Source organism: Castanea sativa, chromosome 10 (genome assembly GCF_040712315.1).
Source record: "Castanea sativa cultivar Marrone di Chiusa Pesio chromosome 10, ASM4071231v1".
In the NCBI taxonomy this organism is placed as follows: Eukaryota; Viridiplantae; Streptophyta; class Magnoliopsida; order Fagales; family Fagaceae; genus Castanea; species Castanea sativa.
Window position 1 is genome coordinate 33,115,833 of NC_134022.1, and position 18,804 is coordinate 33,134,636.

An 18,804-nucleotide genomic window follows, 5' to 3' on the forward strand; every position below is an offset into this window, starting at 1 on the left:
GGTCTAGAGCTCTCTGGATCAAGTGGGGAGACCAAAATACCAAGTTTCTTCATGCCACAACTAGCCAAAGGCACCGAAAGAATAGGATTGTGGGGTTGCAAGATTCGGAAGGGATGTGGCAAGAGGAACAGGGGAGGATTGAGGGAATAATTTTGGATTACTTCGCTGCCATTTTCAAGTTAGACCACCCTGCCATTTTCAAGTTAGACCACCCAACCATTTTCCTTGCCAAACAAGGGTGGAGAATTCAACAAAACCCAGACACTTTGGTCCATAAAGTCTTTAAGGAGAAATACTTTGCGGGAAATTCATTTAGGGAGGCTTAATTGGGTAGTAGACCATCCTACACGTGGAGAAGTATCATGGTAGCCAAGGATATAATTGAGAAGAGATCCAGATGGGTCATTAGTAATGGGAATCGGGTTAACATATGGAAGGACAGGCGGATTCCATCTCCGGATTCGTTTAAGGAGGTCAGTCCAAGAGGTCCACTTAATAATGTGGTGATGGTGTCGAGCCTTATTAATAAGGAGGCTTGTGGTTGGGATGTTGCCTTGGTGAAGAACACCTTTCTCCCCCATGAAGCTGAAGTTATTTTGGGAATTCCAATTAGTCCTCGGCTCCCCGAAGACTCCCTGACATGGGTGTGGACTCCTAATGGCAGATTCACAATCCAAAGTGCTTATCGAGTAGCTCAAAAATCTGTGTAGAAGAACAATCATCAAGCAGAAAAGGGTGAAGTTCAGATGGGTCAAGAACAAAGCCATATGGAAGCTTATTTGGGGTCTAAACTGTCTAGATAAGATCAAGCACTTTATGTGGAAGGCTTGTAAAAATATTCTGCCAACCAAGTGTCGTTTAAAGTCAAAGGGGATCGGATTGGGAACTTGTTGCGATTTGTGTGGAAATAATGAAACTTTGGGTCATATTCTATGGGGATGCACAGCAGCAGCGGAGGTGTGGAGTGCAACAAATTTGAAGCTTCCTTCCCTACCTGAACCCCACTTGGATTTCCTAAACATAATGTGGGAAATTAGGGAGAGATGGCCGGTGGTTGATTGGGAATTGTTTGCGATTACAATGTGGAGTTTGTGGAATAATCGAAATTCTGTAAGGCATGGAGGGCGAAGCAAAAGGTATGATGTTATTGTCAAGGAGGTAGCAGATTATGTGAAGGAAGTTCGACAAGTCCAACTAGCTCAAACCAGACACCCCCCCCCCCTCATGGTAAGCCTCCGTGGACCCCCTAGACTGGGAAGGTATAAAACTAATGTAGATGGGGCTGTCTTCAAAGAAACTGGTTGCTGTGGGGTGGGATTCGTGATTAGAAATGAGAGGGGACAACTGATGGGCGCAATGAAAAAAGGAATAGAATTGCCACTGGGTGCGCTAGAGACTGAAGCTAAAGCTGTGGAAGAAGAGGTCCAGTTGGCCTAGGATCTCGGACTGAGACTAATGCGCAAACGACGGTGAATGCTTTGAAGGGGCAATGTCTAATGGCTAGTTCTATTCAAAAGATAATTGAAGGCGTCCAAATGGGATGAGCCAGTACGGAACGTGGGAGGTAGCTCACATCAGTAGGTGTAGCAATGTTGCGGCCCACTTATTGGCTAAACATGCCAAGTGGGTGAATGATTGTATCGTTTGGGTAGAGGATACCCCGCCCATTATTATGAACCAAATTCAGCATGATGTAATCAACTTGAATCTTTTTGAGAAGGAAAAAAAAAAGATGTGAAAGTAAAGCATATGCTCTATATCAAAAAAGAAAGGCGTAAATGCACTTTTGGTCCCTACATTTTGGGGTCATTTCTGTTTTGGTTCTTACATTTTTATTTCACCATTTTTAGTCCCTAAATCAATTAACGCGTTTCATTTTGGTCCTTACCGTTACTCACTTAACAGAATTTGCTGACGTGGCAAACGGCGTCCACTGTTGGCAAATTAAATGCTGACATGGCCAATAAAATAATATTAAAAATGCCACGTCAGCTTATAAATTTTTTAAAAAATTAATTATTTATTTTAACTAAATAAAAAAAAATAAAAACAGATTGTTTAAAAAAGAAATTAAATTAATTAATTTTAAAAAAATTACATTATGTTCTTCCCAGTAGTTCTTCCTCAAAATCAAGAACATGCCAACATGAAACACCCAAAATCATGAAACACCCAAAATAAAAAAGTCACAAATCTACAAAATAAAAAGACCAAAGATTCAAAACACAATGCACGACCAATTTCCCTTTGAGTCAGATCCGACACTTCTTCTTCACTCTCTCTCTCTCTCTCTCTCTCTCTCTCTCTCTCTCTCTCTCTCTCTCCCCAAACCCACTCAAACCTCCGACCCATCTCCCTAAATGGATCGCCCGGGTCCGCACCACGCCACCCGACCCAGCCCTGGATCTAGATCCCGCGACGGAGGAGAAGGAGGGTGACGCGAGGACTGTTGGAGCGAAAAGCGACGGAGACTCTAATCGAAGTGTGGGAAGAACATCCAATGCAAGAACCGTCAAAATGACGATGGAGGAAGTCGCCAACGCCGTCAACAACCGTCAAAACGGCGTCAAGCCACGTAAGACCGACATCCAGTGCAAGAACCGGCATCAGATTCTGACTCAAAGGGAAATCCAATAGAAGAAAGAGAGAGTAGTTTGGGGATCGAGCTGGTGGAGATTGAGAGAGAGGATGGAGGAGACATGGGATGGGGATATGGAAGGGACTAGTTTTTTAAGAGATGGGTGTTTTCGCCAATCGAGGCGTGAGAGGATTGAGAAGATTTGGGTGGGGAGATCGGGTTGTAGAGGGTCTGGGTTTAGGTTTGGGTCGTGGTGGTGGTTGACGGGGAGAGAGGCGTCTCCGTCTGCAAATCCGTTTTGTTGAGTTTCTTCTGGGTTTCTTCTTTTTTAGCTAAAGTTTTGGTTTTGTTGAGTTTCTTGTGTTCTGTTTGTTTGCTAGGGAAATAGAATGATTAGAAAGAAAACTAATTGCTGGGGTTTATTTAATTTTAGAAACAATGATTTTTTTTTTTTGTGCTGATCTAATTGTGCTTTGTTTGGTTCCAAAGAATAATGAAAAGAAAATGGAAAAATGAATTCTTGGGTATTGGAAACAGATGATGAATGTTGGTTCAGCTGAATAAAAGAGATTTATTCATTTTCTTGATTATCATACAAACTTTTTATTTGATTTGATTTTCATAGATATTTACGATATGTTCCCTATGGTAACCAGGGTTATGGATTATGGTCAACAAACAGTACGAATTGCAAGATATATTGGTCAAAGGGCCCTATGGAAAATGTGGTCAGAAATCCATAATAGAGTCCAACCACAACGACCGAATTGATTATCTTCATGCATAAGGATACTGGATTACCTAGTATAAAAGATTTTAAAATCTTCATCGACGTTGTTTTTCAACCGGATGTGTGGTTTTTGATCTGTGTCAGTGGGCTTGATTTGGTTTTTGATCTGCGTTTTTTACGATATTGAATGGTTGTTTGTTGTTGTTGTTTTTTTTTTTTTTTAATTTCTGGGTTTGTGTTCTTAGATTTGGGTTTGGCTTCTTGTTGTTTTTGTTCAAGCACTTTTAGATCTCAATTAATATGATTTTTTGTTTTTAATTTTGTTTATTTAATTAAAATTAATAAATTTTTTTTTTTAATTTAGATGCTGACGTAGCAAATTTTTAATACCAAAATAGATTTTTTAATTATTATTTTACTATGTCGTTAGCCACGTCAGCAAATTCTGTTAAGTGAGTAACAGTAAGAACCAAAATAGAACGCATTAATTGATTTAGGAACTAAAAGTGGTGAAATGAAAATGTAGAAACTAAAATAAAAATGACCCCAAAATGTAAGGACCAAAAGTGCATTTACGCCAAAAAGAAACTGAAGTCCCCATTGCTAGTGACATACCAAATTAAGTTGCTTCTGCGTCAGCACTTGGAAGTACTTATTAGTTATTAGTCAGGTAGATGGTGACTGGGTTTGCTGCTTACTAGCTATAATGGAGTATAGTCTAATAGACTATTGGTCATGGGATTGGTTTTTGTGGCTTTTTGCGTGTAGTCCATGTCTCCTAGCACAACTGGTACTCCGGGCTAAGTCAGTGATCCTCGTGAAAATACAGTGCACAACATTTTATATATATAGAAAATTCAAGACGAATACTTTTTTTTTTTGTGAGTAAAAGACGAATACTTTATTTGATTTATTTGTGTAATTATTTATAAAAATGGATATTTTAAATAAAGGTTTTTTAAAATAAATTAAAAATTACACATTAGAGTGTAATAATAGTTTTAGAAAGCATGAAATATATACAAATCAATTCATTTTAAATAAATTAAATGATAAATGACATTTTATATGCCTAAATAATAATCTCTTCTTTTGTTTATAGGCGATGGAGTATAAAGAGCTCTTACTATTTTAAGCATCATAGCATATTTTCTTTTGATGTCAAAAGATAAAATAAAATTAAAAGCATAGAACAATATAATTTTCGATACCGAAAGCGTTATTGTAGACTCACTAAATTATAGAATCACTCAACTCAATAGCAGTAGCTTTTAAAGGCGGCACTTAAAATAAATTGATAATAGAATTTTTCACATCAATTATATACTAGCTTTCTCATATACACTACGAACATGTTTTGAGACTTTTGTTTTCTTTTTTAGAGAGTTTCAACTTATGGCGCCCGCTTTTAGTAATAGCTCTTTATTATCAAACCAAGACACCAATCAGTTTTTAGTATAGGTAGAAATTGAACCCCAAATCTCTTATACAATCATCAGAAACTTTACCAGCTAAGCTAACTGGAACCCACAAGACTTTTGTTTTCTTCATAAAAATAAAGGGGCACCAAAGTAATAATAAATAAATATAAATTTTACTAATTTAAGTTGGTCATATAGGAAATATCAAGAGTTTAAAGGGACCCATCTATGTATATCTTTTAAAATTTAGATAAATATTAGGGTGACAAAATAATTATTGAAAAGTTTGGACGTTAAGTACGATAATATTCTTCCTTAACAAATTCAAATTTAAAAAATAATATAAAATAAACCTTTTTTTTTTTTTGAGAATCATAAAATAAACCTTATTGGGAAAGCATTGGGCACATGCATCCAAATCCAATGTCTCAACGTAGCCTTGTCAAAATGACAAAATGGGCTAGGCATTTCGTCCCCACTCAAATGCTTCCTCGAATGGACAAACTTCCAACAAGGACCCATATTAGTGGGCCCTATTAATGACCGACCTAAAGAGAAAGAGAAGAGAAAGCGGTGGACGCTAACCCATCACCCATTTTCACCAACTAAACTACTCTCTGTATTTCGGACCCACAACTAACCATGGTTAAAAACTAACGACACCATACACCAACTCCGTCATGACGGGAACATCGAGGCAAAGAGATAGGGAGTAGGGACCCATCGTCTGGCAAAGCCACGTGGTGGGATCTGGGTTTGCCAAGCTTCGAGAACTCGTGGTGTGAACCATCCACGTGGATCAACGATATCGTAGTTAGTGGACTCCATCACTGTACTCTTTTTTTTTTTTTTTTTAAGATAATTGATATGTCTATAACATTTTTACAACAAATTTTAAGTGGCAAGTTGTTACTGGTTATTACTGTTGAGGCAAAAATGTAATCTTAATGTTAGATTTAAATTCGAACCAATAAGAATTAACCACTTACAATTTGTTATAAAATTATTGTAAAAATATTGTGTAGGTTGCAATTTTTTAAGCAGGTAAGCTGGAATGACAGCTGTCAGGTATCGGGTCTACCTAATGCTCAGAGTTTACGAGGTCCGGACTGATTGGGTTGGTCAAACCGTATAAAATTTGAGCTAAAAGCCTAAGGTGAGTCGGTGAAATATTAAAATAGTTTTAAAAAATCAAGCCTCACGCTTCGCCCGTGAGACGAAGGTTTTTTTTTTTTTTTTAGTGGCCGTAGCAAAAAAAAATTTATATTTTTTATTATATATATAATTTTTATTTTAAAAATCTAATTAATAAGTAGATAAATAAATTTGAAAATCAATAGAAAAGCAACTATACTTTTTAGGCAATGTTTTAGTGGAAGTTAAGGTTGTATTTTTATCGGATTGTCCTTTAATTTTGTCTCTATTTAAACATAGTAATGTAAGGGTATTTTAGAACAAAAAAATAATCCGGACTGTCTTTTTTTTTTTATTTAGATTTGTTTTTGGATAAACGTAAGGTGTTTAACTTATTTTTCTATTAAAAAAAAAAACAATAAACATATAGTTACTTTGAAGAAGTGAGTTAATGGAAGAGTGTTCCTATTTTGTAGGCAATATTTTAGTGCAAGTTAGGCATGTATTTTTACTAAACTATCCTTTAATTTTCTCTCTACTTAAACCCAGGGGTGTAGGGGTATTTTGGAACAAAAAAAATCTGATCCATATAGGTGAAACTCCTTAAATAGTAGTATAGATAATGCTTGGATTATATCTTTTGATGCAATTTGCTTACATGTCCACTATTTTTATTTCACCAATTATAACTTATCATGTGAGTAAGTTGCAACACAAATTTTAATAAAAGTTATAATAGTACCATTTCTCATCATTAAAAAGCAATTGTCATGCAAAACAGGGATATGGATGTGTAATAGTACTACTTAATTTTTCATTTCTCTATATTTTTTTTCCTAATATATATTATCTCTATCCCAATTTGTTTATTCTGCTTAAAAAATCTAATTTTCCTAAAATAACATCTTTTGCTGTATAAAACGGTATAAGTTTTTTATTCATGTAATTTCCTCTTATAAAGAAGAGTATCCCATTAGCACAACTCTTAAGATGATGAATGAATTATTATATGCATTTTTTAAAGAAGATTTTAATATATGGTGTATGCTCTTAATAATAACTCTTTACTATCAAATTAAGACACTAAACAATTTTTTTTAAGATGATGAATGAATTATTATATGCATTTTTTTAAATAATGTTTTAATATATGGTGTTTGCTCTTAATGATAACTCTTTACCATCGGATCAAGACACTAAACAATTTTTTTTGTAAGCGAAAATTGAACCCTAGATCTCTTATTCAACTATTATAAAATTTACCAGTTAAGCTAACTGAAACTCATTTGCAATAACCAACATGATTATAAAAAATATAATAAAAAAAAACACTAAATTACATTAACAACTAATGAGTATTTCTTTTTAAAGATAAAAGATAAACAAGGTAAGTGATGTTGGTGGACAAAAAGATTTTAGTGTAAGAAAGGGAATTTCCTTACCCGAAATTGGAAATCAAATTTTCCCATTTTAATGTCACTGTTGATAAAAAAATAAAAAAAATTACACTTGCCCTTGTCGCTTCACTTCAACAACATAAGAAAGTTTATGTATCCAACAAAATTCCATAATTTCAAGTTAAGTTTGTTTTTTTTTTTTTTTTTTGTACTAGGTGCCAATTATAAAAAGAAAAAGAAAAAGAAAAGGCATGGTGCCAATGCGATCTTATTTTATTGGGTAAATTAGTTTTTAAACCTTAGGGTTTTGGGTATGTTTAATTTAAACCTTAAACATTGAAAATGTATCATTTAAATCCTATAGTTTTTAAAAATGTTTTATTCACACTATTGAGGTACAAAAAGTCATAACATTAAAGCCCAAAGTAGCACAGTGAATGCACCCCATGGAAAATAACAATAAAATTGTCAAAGCTCCCCACAATAGGGAGGGGAGTAAGCCTAAGACCATTCAAAAGGATTTTAAGCCCAAGATTCATGGAAGGATAGACCTTAGGGCCTATCAAATGAAAGGGAAGAAGGAAAAAAGCCTAGCTTATCAAGATCAGAAAACCAAAAGAGTCCAGCAGTAAGTACTGAGCCGGGATACCCAGAGGACGCCAGGGGCTCGGGGTCCTCGAAACGTGCAGAACAGCTGAGAATGAGATTTAGACAACTCAAGAGGAGTACCAAGAAATACAGGAAACGAAGAGCAAAAGCATCCTTCCCAATCACCCGATGATGCAAAAGGGAACCAGAAGGATTGGAAAATAACAACTCGTGAACAAGGAGGCTAGTACCTCAAGGAACCTAGGAATAAGAACTATGAAGGGAAGTAGCTAGGGGGAGTTTCAACCTGGCAAGGATAGAATCGACCCACTTAGGAAAAATGACAAAAAGGAAGGACGGCCAAAAGGCTAAGTTTGGAAAAGGAAGATAGAAAAGCCTTGGAAGAAGAGAAATCAAAGGTCAGTTCCCCCGAAGACACCTTAGAATGGAAGGTCAGCAAGGGACTTTTGGAGAAAAGGCACCAAAAGAAGAAAACTATAAGAAACAAGGAATGGACTAGCCACCAAAGCTGTTGGCACGCTACAGGTTCTGTTACCCAGGAGAGCAAAGAGAGGGAACCAGTGGTATCTCTGAGCCCTAAAATGACACTATAAAAGGAGGAAGCAACAATAGTGAATGACACCTAGCAACAGTGAATTAGAATAGAATCATTGAAAAAAACTCTGTTAAAACACTTAAAAAAAGTAGTAAGTAGAAAAGAAATATTGCCTGGTGTACCAAGGCAGCCACTGTATAACATACTTGGATTCATACGGGTTCAAACTTTGCAAGTCTTAAAGGCTGAGAGGGTCGTCTAAGTCAGTAATTTTTTAGTTCATTTGGACCTTGTAACATGTCTTAGTGAGCGCTTTGTGATTCCTCAATTTAAAGCAACAAAATATTCTTCATTGATTTAAGGATCCTTAACTTCCCGCGTTCTTCTTTAAGTACTGTTCCTTTACTGTTTTGCTTGCTGTTCAACACACACACACACACACAAAACCTTGCTTGTTAGAATATGTGTATTGTAGGATCCCCGCTCTGTGCACCACTTGGTTCGTAAAACAACCCTTTTAGTTGCGGTGAACCAAGCTCAATTCCTTAACACAACAGCAAGGCCCAGGGTCCTCGCTTCTATTGCGGGCCTAGACATTTTGTCGACAAAGGACCCTCACACACACCTTATAGTTTCAATTAGTCTTATTTAAATCATAGAGTTTTGCATAAGTTTCATTTAAACCTTGAAAATTTGAAACAAACTTTATTTAATCCGATTGATCACATGAAGTTTAATCGGGTTATCAAAAGAATGTGCTAGAAAATTTAAATAAATTTTTTTTAGATTCTTTCATGTTTTGTGGGTTCTAGTTAGCTTAACTGATAAAATCTCTAATGATTGACTAAGAAATCTGGAGTTCAATTTTGCATATATCAAAAACCGATTGGTGTCTTGGCTTGATAATAAAAAACTATTATTAGGAGCATACGCCATAGATTGAAACTCTCTAAAAAAAGATTTTTTGATGTTTAAATGAAACATACTAAAAACATTTTAATTTGTAGTCTGTTGATATTTCAACTTTTTAATTTGTAGTCCGTTGATATTTCAACTTGTAAATTTTTATTGTTATATTAGACATTGCAACAATTTTTTTTACCATAGTAGTAAAATTAGAGAAAATATGGGTGATCAAGAGAAAATATGTGAATATAATCTTTGTGCCACAACTTTTGTTCGACAAATCGTGACTTGTAGAGAAAAATGAATGAGTTCATGAACAAAACTTTATTTTTCCGTGCATGTAATATGTTTTAAAATTAATATTTTTAAAATGTTTAAACTTTCCTTATACATTATTTTTACGATCAAACTTATTAACAGTAATAATCATTCCTTTATAATATTTTATATTCTCAGTAATTGTGTTTTGAGAATCAAAGAGTATCTAAATATTTTCAATAATATTACTATTCATAATTTTAATGGAGTAATAATTCTAGAATCACAAATTATTTCATAATTTTTTTGTTAAAATTCTAATGTAACAGACTATAAATAATTAACCATCAATAACACGTGGATTCATTATTTTTTCCTCACCAAGATTTTGTGGTCTTAAACTTTTTATTCTTAAGATCTATTTGAATACCGCTTATTGCTGAAAATTGAAAATACTGTAGCAAAATAATTTTTAAATGTGTGAATAGTGCCGTAAGATACAGTTATAATGAAAATTTTGCTAAATTCTGTACTTGTGAGTCCCGTAAACAGTGCACGAGACCCACTATTTAAACGCTAGATGCAAAGACGCCAGACCCAATCCAAACTCATATAATTAGTGTGAGTTTGAGAAGCGCATTTTGCGCATTCCCCAACGTCTATTTTCTTTTAGTGAGTTCCGTACATTGTTTACAGAACCTACCAGTATTTTTTTTCCAGTACAAACAACTTTAAAACTAGATCTCACGGTACTATTTACACATTTAAAAATTATTTTGCTACAATATTTTTATTTTTAGAAATAAAAATTATCCAACTCTTAAGGTCCGTTTGAATAGAACTTATTACTAAAAACTGAAATTACTGTAGCAAAATAAATTTTTAATAGGTAAAAAAATACTGTTTACTCTTTTTTTACTCTTCGTATACCTTGGTGCACTGTTCATGTTTCATGAACAATGCACCAGACGCTGGTCTTTTTTTTTTTTTAAAAAAAAAAAAACGTAAACGCCACAGGAAACGCAGAGGAAACGCGTACAATGAATGTATTTGAAAGGGCCAATCCGGTAAAAAGGGCCGGTTGATTGGGACCCGCAGGCAGAACCCGGGCACTGGTCCCACCAACCCCACCACTCTTTAACTCTTCACTCGCACCCTGAGATGATCAGTCACAAACTCACACCTTCTCTCTATAAAGTAGGCCAGCAAGCCTCGCCAACCTCCTTGCGCTTTTTTCGCGAAACCTCTCTCTACCATACTCTCTACACACTTCTCCCCTTTTCCCGTCATTTCTTCACTCTCTTTTGTCCTCAGTCCTCACACACACACACACACACACACGCTCACACTCAGTGCCTTTGTTCACAAGATTGAACACACCGTATTCCCGATTCTTGTTTGTTTCTCTGGAAAATTTGTTTTCCGCTTTGTATTGCATTGTATTTGATCTTTCGCTTTCAAGGTCTCTGTTTCACTCCGATCTAACAACTCTTGCTATTAGGAGGTAATTTTGCATATATATGAATTTTTTTTTATAAAAATTTTAAATTTCGTCTGTAATATACACTTCCATATTAATACTCTGTTATAGATAGTTTGGTTTTATTTTTTTTCACCTAATTTTGCATTTCTTCGTTGTTAATAACTCTGTACAGGTACACGTTTGACTGTACGTAATGTCGTTTAAGCTCTTTATTGAGTTTATTCAAACTTCTCTTTGAAATTTTCCCCCAAATTTGAACACCGTTTACGGTTGTAGGTTAATGGCGCAATTCGACAACGGCGACCTCGAATATGTCGTAGACGACTTATACGACATGACCGGTTTCGAAGACGAGTACGACAACCCTTTCGCCCAAAACGAACCGGAGACGAACAACGGTTCGGATCCTCTGGACTCCGACTTTGAAGACGACTTCGAATCGGTACAAAAGCCTTTGTTGTTGTTGTTGTTGTTGTTGTTGTTGTTACATGAATTCAATCGCTGTTTCAAATGATGATGACGATGATGATGATGGTGATGATGATGATGATGATGAAATTGAGTGTGTGATTTTGACAGAGTAAGCCGAAGACTGATACATCGGCTTTAGAAGCGAGGAATGGGAAAGATATACAAGGGATACCATGGGAGAGGCTCAATTTTAGCAGAGACGAGTACCGCGAGACACGGTTGGAGCAATACAAGAACTACGAGAACCTCTCTCGCTCTCGCGAAGACCTCGACAAGGTATATTTATTTTGTTGATTTGTTTAATTTGTTGGATTTCTTTTGTCTCTGAAAACAAGAACTTTGATTTTTTTTTAGTTGTTTATTTAAGGATTAAGTTGCGTGTGTCTTAAGATAATGAAGAAGTTTAGTTGGTTATTTATTTATTTGCTTATCGGATTAGGATATGTTATCATATTCTTTCGTTGTTTCAATTGTTATTTATTTATTATGCGACCAAGTAATACTATTTTTAATATACACAAACCAGATCAGGCCATATGTCTGTAATTGTGATAAAGAAATTTGTGGTCCTAAATTTTGTTTTTTGTTTCATGGATCTGGGGTGTTTTGTAGTCTGGGATTTGATGCATAAGCACCTCAACAATGGACCTTTTTTTTTTTTTTTATGGAATTTTTGCCAGAGCTTTGTAGCTCAATTGGCACCTCGTGTTCTTTCGGGATATCCAGAATTCAAATCTCCATCCTATTCTAACTTTTGTATTATCAAAAAATTAAAGGTAGCTCCTGTATTTGATGGTGATATGGGTTTAGTATAGAGCTACCCCAATATAAATTCAAAATTTTGTGAATCACAGGAACCTTTGCCTCCGCTTTAATGTCAAGTTTTGGACACTGCTTAGATTGATTTGGGTGGGTAAACCATGGTTTCTATAGATTTACTTTAGAAAAAATAAAAATAATTGTTTCTCCATCCTTTGGAACTAGTTGACACGATAATACTGGAGTGATTGATTTTTATCTTGGTTTACTATGTATATGTTTTAGAAAAAATAAAAATAAAATTGATTCTCTCCATCCTTTGGAACTAGTTGACATGATAATACTGGACTGATCGATTTTTAGGCATACTGCAATTTTTTTTTCATGCTTAGGACTAAAGGAGTATGCGCAATATTCATATTTATTGTTGTTTATGTTGCATCTTTCTTTGTGTTTTCTTGCTAAAACATGCTCTGTTTACAGGAGTGCTTGCAAACAGAGAAGGGAAAGACCTTCTATGACTTCCAGTTTAATACAAGGCTTGTCAAATCAACAATAGTGCATTTTCAGGTAGAGATTCTTCTTCATGGCTCTCTTTTCTCTTTGAAATGGTTTATGTTTTGTCGTCAAAACTAGTTTCTACCTATTTTGGAGTCCCAAGCATTTGATTGTTTTCGTGTGTTGTGTTTCCTTGGGCTGTCCCTCTCCTTTGTATTTTGAAGTATGTCTCTTACACAGATTACTGTGATAAATTCATAATAGTAGCCATCTTCTATGGTCTATACGTTACATATTTTTAAACTCAATGTCCATGTTGCATAAGCACATTTCATTTTTCTTCTTCTGTTTTCTTTTTCTTTTTCTTTTTTCTTTCAATAAAAATTCTTATTCTAGAGTTTTGAAATTAGTATTACTTAGATGCTCACTTGTACTTCTTTATTTCATTGCCTGAAATTCTATTTCATAGCTCATCATAGATATTCTTGCTAGTAGTGTTTCCTAATACGAACTGTAGAGCACATTGACCAGATAAATTTCAATTTTTCAGTTGGCTGCCCTTTTGAACTTTGGTTATACACATTATCATTAGTCTAGCAGTCCTGCAGGTCTATAATAAAACCATTTAAGGGTTTTCTATATGTGATTATAGCATGTGCGTCAACCATTAATTGGAAGGTATGCAGTTTACAATTGCTCTATTATATTAGATTTAAGTACAGATTTTATCAGTTAATATATACTTTATTTACCAACAAATAAGAGGTTTGAGAACTTCTCCAGAATTATCTTAGGAAAGTGAGGCCGGCATAATAGTCTCTTTTAAGGCCTACAAACTGGTGACAGAATTTTCCCTGATGTGGAGATAATTTTATACCTAGGCAAAGAAAAAAAGTGTGTGATTAACTTTATTTTTTGTGAGGATTGTGCTCGCTTCTCTCATAACAGAAGATATGTGAAATGTTTCAATTTGTAATTTACTAGTCTTTGTACCAAAATTCTTTTTGAATTATGATATTGTGCCCCACTTAAAGGCAGAAGCTGGGGTTTGTATTTACAAGATACTTTTTTTGCAGATACATGATGAAGGATGCTTACTTTATACTTGCTCTTGATAACTGTTCACCAAATCTTAATAAAATTAAAAGATACAATATGTTGAAGGTATAGTCTTGAATATGTGCCAGATTTATTTATGGACAGATGATTTGATGCAATTTTGGATATTGATGCATCATGACTATGGTATGACTTGGCATTTGTAATGATTGCAACATGATGCTGGTGTTGGTGTACTTGTGAATTGCCATGAACACACTATAACATTAAATAAAAAAGGAATCTTTTTACGTATTACATCACATACACACATGCTCACTCTATTGCAATGTTTGAAACATTTCTAACCTCATTACTATTTTTTCTTTAATCAGAGCTTATTTTGGAAATTGATAGGTTGAGCTCTGTTATAAGCTGAAGGACTGTCTATACTCTCCTAGCTGCTATTAGAATATAAATGGTTTGTGATTATAATCTATTAATGTAAAAAAAAAAAAATGTAGAAAGGTAAATAGTAAGTTAGAAAAACAAAATTATAACCCATAGAACTATCAACGCAGGCACTACCAATTTACTACAGTTGAAGCAATTATTGAATAAAACAAAGAAATTGAGAATAACATGAGGAAGCATCTGCAACCTGTTGGCTATATCCAGTTTGTCTCTTCAATAATAGTTATTTTTTGTTTCAACCTGTGTGTGTTAAGTAGCCTGATGGGCGTGTTCATCATCCTTAAAGTCAAGTTGCATTAAGTTTGAATCTGTGGTTTTTGTCCTAACATCGTATGCTTTAATAATTACTTACTGATTTCATTAATCTTTGAATTCAATATCTGGTTGTGAATATATTGTTTCTGTTGATATCAAATATAATTATATTGCTTTAACCCCTTTTTGCATTTAGGATTGCTACTTCTCCCTTTATTTCAGCCTTTAAAGCAGGGTGGAGAGCAGCTGGCGCGGCGTTGTTTATATGGTATGATAGGATAATATCTGAGCATTTAGAGGCCTCTGTGGCAATTCCTGTAATTTTGTAGAATTGGTGTTCCTGGTGATGAGGGGCCTCTGACTAGTACTATCATTGCACCTCTTCATGTTGGATCGTGTTGAGAATTATGAGATTCATTGCAGGCCTTGACAATCGTTGAATATTTACATAATTTCATCTTCATGTTGTTGTTGTGATCCATCTGATATAGTTTTTGATGATCTTTCTTGCAAGCATGTTGATTGTGTTGTTAACATGTTTGCAAGAAATATCGGTTTTATTGCTTTGGATTTGTCTTTTTCATAGACCATTTAATTTTTAATTTTGTTATGCAATTATCTCTTCTTTTATTTTTTAACTCTTGAAAATGCTATGCATGATGATTGTGAATTTAGCTGGTTTTGTTGTGGTTCAGGCATAATTGTGTTGTTATTACTTTCTTTCTTGTCTAGTGAGGGGAAAACATTTTTTCTGGGTTCAACCGTTACTGTTCTAGCTTTCCTAGTTGGATGTATCAGCTTTACGAGTAAAATCTCTTTTGTTAATCTTAGTTTCTTACTTTTTAACATTCCACCTTTTTGAATCCCCAAGCTCAAATGTTACTTCTCAAAAAAGAAAACCCCAAACTCATATAGCAAATGTGCACTAGTCTGGTTTCTCATACTGGTAACAACATGTGTACTGTTTTTTCACTTGTATATTTCTACTTGGACAATATGCTACATGCATCATTTTTATTTTTCGTCACTTAAGTGCAAAGTCAAGCTCTCATACCTAATGGTATTCCATATTTCACATCCTTGTGTTCTCTAAACTTGTTTGGTGAGGGTGGTGAATGAGGATCCAAATGTTTGCATGGAGATAAGACGGTCCAGTGGGAGATGTTATTTGCATACACTGCTTCTTCTTTTTTATAATTATTTTCCTTATTATCCTTTTTTCTTGTTCTTTTTTATTTTTTTATCTTTTAAATATATTATTTTTGTTTCGGTGATGAATGCAATGGGACTAAATGTTGCGTGAGGATATTGCTGACCACAGTCTATTATTTGTCCATCTTGTTCATAAGATTTTGTTTTCCATTTTTTTTTCTTGCTCTCTCCAGAGGTTAAAATAATTTAAAATTTTTTCCAGGTCTGACTGGGTTTACTTGCTGTCTGGAGAATCATGTTCATTCAATATGTTTTTAGTGTTATATGTGTACACCTATCACTTTTCTTTCCTTATTCTCCTTTATTTTTTGTTCAAATTTGAATCTTTTTAACTTTTCTGTTTCGGTGATGAAGGCAAAGGGACTCAATGTTGTGTGCAGATATTACTGACCACCATATTTGTCCATCTTGTTCTTAAGATTTTGTTTTTCATTTAATTATTTTCTTGCTATTCTCCAGAGGCTAAAATATCTGAACTTTTGTCCAGGTCTGAGTGGGTTTACATGCTGTCTGGAGACTCATTCATAATTCATTCAGTATATTTTTATTGTGTCACTGGCACTCATATGTTAGTTTGTTAGGAGTTCTGAAGCTTCTATATCAAAATAACAAACTTCTTGGGGATTTTAAATCCTTGCATGTAATATAATATACATACTATTTACTGACGTGAATGTTTTGCAAAAAGTGCAAGAAAACCGACCGTACAGATTCAGCGTTTTAATTGACTGGAATGTCTGTTAATATTTGGTCAAATTATTTGCATTTGTATGCTTACCTTGGAATATAGCTTCTTCTATATGGTTGATGGTCTCATTGTGTTGATTTAATGTATTTTAATGGAATGCTGGACGTGGTTATTGAATGTACCCATCAATGGTTTGTTCTTCTGGTGCAGCTGAGGAATTTGTTATGGGCAACATCAAAGCATGATGTATACCTGATGCAGAACTATTCGGTCATGCATTGGTCCTCATTGCTGAGGAGGGGCAAAGAGGTGCTAAATGTTGCTAAACCTATTGTTCCCACCCTGGTAATCAGTGACTTCTTTGACCAAGATAGACCCTTGATTTTTGTAGCTCAGAGTTCCTAGTGTTTTATGGTTCTGGACTAATTTAGAATCTTTTTTATCACAGATACGCCCAGGATTGTTGTCTCAATCACTCTCAAGAGTGCAGATAAGCACCATGGCTGTTAAGGAGAATTTTCTGGTGGCAGGTGGGTTTCAGGGGGAGCTGATATGCAAGGTATGGGATTGAGTTGATAAGTGCCCTCTTTAATGAAATGCAGTCTGTTGCAGCAGTTTATTTTAATTTAACTTGGTTCTTGTATGTGTACCAGAACCTGAATCAACCTGGAGTTGCATTCTGCACTAAAATTACAACAGATGAAAATGCCATCACCAATGCAGTGGATGTTTACCATAACTCCAAGTAGGTCACTTTCTTACCCCCCAAAAAATATAGAATCTGTCTCTGAGTGGACATTCAACTGAACCTTCTGTCTGCAGTGGCTCAATGAGGGTTATGACTGCAAACAATGATGCTCAAGTCAGGGTTTTCGATGCTGAGAATTTTGCTTGCCTTAATCGCTTCTCCTTCAATTGGTCTGTCAATGTGAGTGTGTTATCTGCAGAAACGATACTTAACAGTTAGCGTGTTATTTGTTGTAATGTTTCTCACATTTGTGCACTTCTTCATAATGGTTTCTTTGCAGAACACTTCTGTTAGTCCGGATGGAAAATTGTTTTCAGTTCTTGGTGACAGTGCAGAGTGCTTGATTGCTGATGCTCAGTCTGGAAAAGTAAGTTGCTCGTTTTGATTGCTCCTTGCTTGCTTCTTCATTTGTGTGTAAGAAATATGTTCAGTTTCTGATATATGTATTTGGAGCAGGTTGTTGGGAACCTCAAAGGGCATCTGGACTATTCTTTTGCCTCTGCTTGGCACCCAGATGGACAAATTTTGGCTACTGGGAACCAAGACACTACCTGTAGGCTGTGGGATATAAGGAATCTGTCCGAGTCCCTAGCTGTAATAAAGGGAAGGATGGGGGCAATAAGAGCTGTAAAGTTCAGCTCTGATGGCCGGTTTATGGCAATGGCTGAGCCGGCAGACTTCGTTCATATTATTGAGACAAAGTCGGGATATGTGCATGCACAAGAGATTGATATGTTTGGGGAGATTGCTGGAATATCTTTTAGCCCAGATGCTGAAGCTCTTTTCATAGGGGTATCTGATCGCACATACGGCAGCTTGTTAGAGTTTAACAGGAGGCACTATAACCGATACGAGGACTCCATCTATTAGTGGTTTGCGCCCTTAAATCTAAAGCCAACCACTCCACCAACTTGGACTGATGGATGTGCATAATTTTTCTGCAGAGGTTTTTGTTTGAATGTGTGAAGCTTAGTGTTAGAATGTTCGGTTCCCCCTGGTAACATATTGGGGTTATAATCTTGTATTACCTCCTGGTTTTGGAGACTAGTATTCTCTCCTGCCTTCGGGGAACGCATGGCTTTGGGGAGCTATTCCTTGCGGTCGTTTGGATATGTAGAACATAAATTTTGCCCTTTGTAAAGCGTTTTGCGGTTTGTTTTTTTTTTTTTTTTTTCAGTTACCTTGTTATCTTTTGGTCCAATTATCAGGCATCAATGAAGAAAATAGAGAAGCACATGCTCTTGTTTTATCATACAAGGTACTTGGGAAACATGTAAATTTGTGAGTACACGAGAGATTATTGTCAAAGTGCACTTATCTCTTGTTTTATCATACTAGGTACTTGGGAAACATGTAAAATTGTGAGTACATGGAAGATTATGTCTAAGTGCACTAATCTGTGGTCTCTCTTCAAAGGGTATCAAACATGTAAATTCTTGGTTTCATTAGCTATATGTCAGCGTTTCTTTTTCTTGGATGAGATCAAAGTAAAGTCAATAACTGTCATGGCCTAGAAATTAAAAACGTATAGCACCTTAAAGCTCATGATGAATCTGAAAATTGGGTCTAGGTAACATTTAAACACTGAAAAATGTATTTTTATAACACTG

General features: G+C 35.2%; 2 protein-coding genes and 1 long non-coding RNA gene across 9 annotated transcripts; all 3 read left to right on the forward strand.

Annotated features, from left to right (window-relative positions):
- Positions 1 to 362: 362 nt before the first annotated feature.
- LOC142612416 (uncharacterized) lies at positions 363 to 1,437 on the forward strand. Its single transcript, XM_075784515.1, has 2 exons — positions 363 to 678; positions 800 to 1,437. The coding sequence occupies exons 1-2, from the start codon at positions 363 to 365 to the stop codon at positions 1,435 to 1,437; spliced, it is 954 nt and encodes a 317-aa protein (XP_075640630.1).
- A 9,351-nt stretch (positions 1,438 to 10,788) lies between these two features.
- Positions 10,789 to 18,574, forward strand: LOC142614242 (putative WD repeat-containing protein C2A9.03). 7 transcript variants are annotated; one of them, XM_075786818.1, is made up of 12 exons: positions 10,795 to 11,072; positions 11,328 to 11,493; positions 11,631 to 11,798; positions 12,765 to 12,851; positions 13,856 to 13,943; positions 14,743 to 14,814; positions 16,657 to 16,791; positions 16,895 to 17,005; positions 17,100 to 17,191; positions 17,269 to 17,374; positions 17,475 to 17,561; positions 17,651 to 18,574. In XM_075786818.1, exons 6-12 carry the CDS (start codon positions 14,812 to 14,814, stop codon positions 18,062 to 18,064), a joined length of 948 nt encoding a protein of 315 aa, XP_075642933.1. In that variant the 5' UTR covers positions 10,795 to 11,072; positions 11,328 to 11,493; positions 11,631 to 11,798; positions 12,765 to 12,851; positions 13,856 to 13,943; positions 14,743 to 14,811; the 3' UTR covers positions 18,065 to 18,574. The 7 variants fall into 7 exon arrangements, with proteins under 7 accessions (XP_075642931.1, XP_075642933.1, XP_075642932.1 ...); XM_075786817.1 differs by lacking the exon at positions 14,743 to 14,814; XM_075786815.1 differs by lacking the exons at positions 13,856 to 13,943; positions 14,743 to 14,814 and adding an exon at positions 11,224 to 11,237 and having other exon boundaries at positions 10,934 to 11,072.
- LOC142614243 (uncharacterized) lies at positions 12,162 to 12,478 on the forward strand. Its single transcript, XR_012840385.1, has 2 exons — positions 12,162 to 12,298; positions 12,377 to 12,478. It is a non-coding gene; the product is annotated as an uncharacterized LOC142614243 (long non-coding RNA).
- Positions 18,575 to 18,804: the final 230 nt, after the last annotated feature.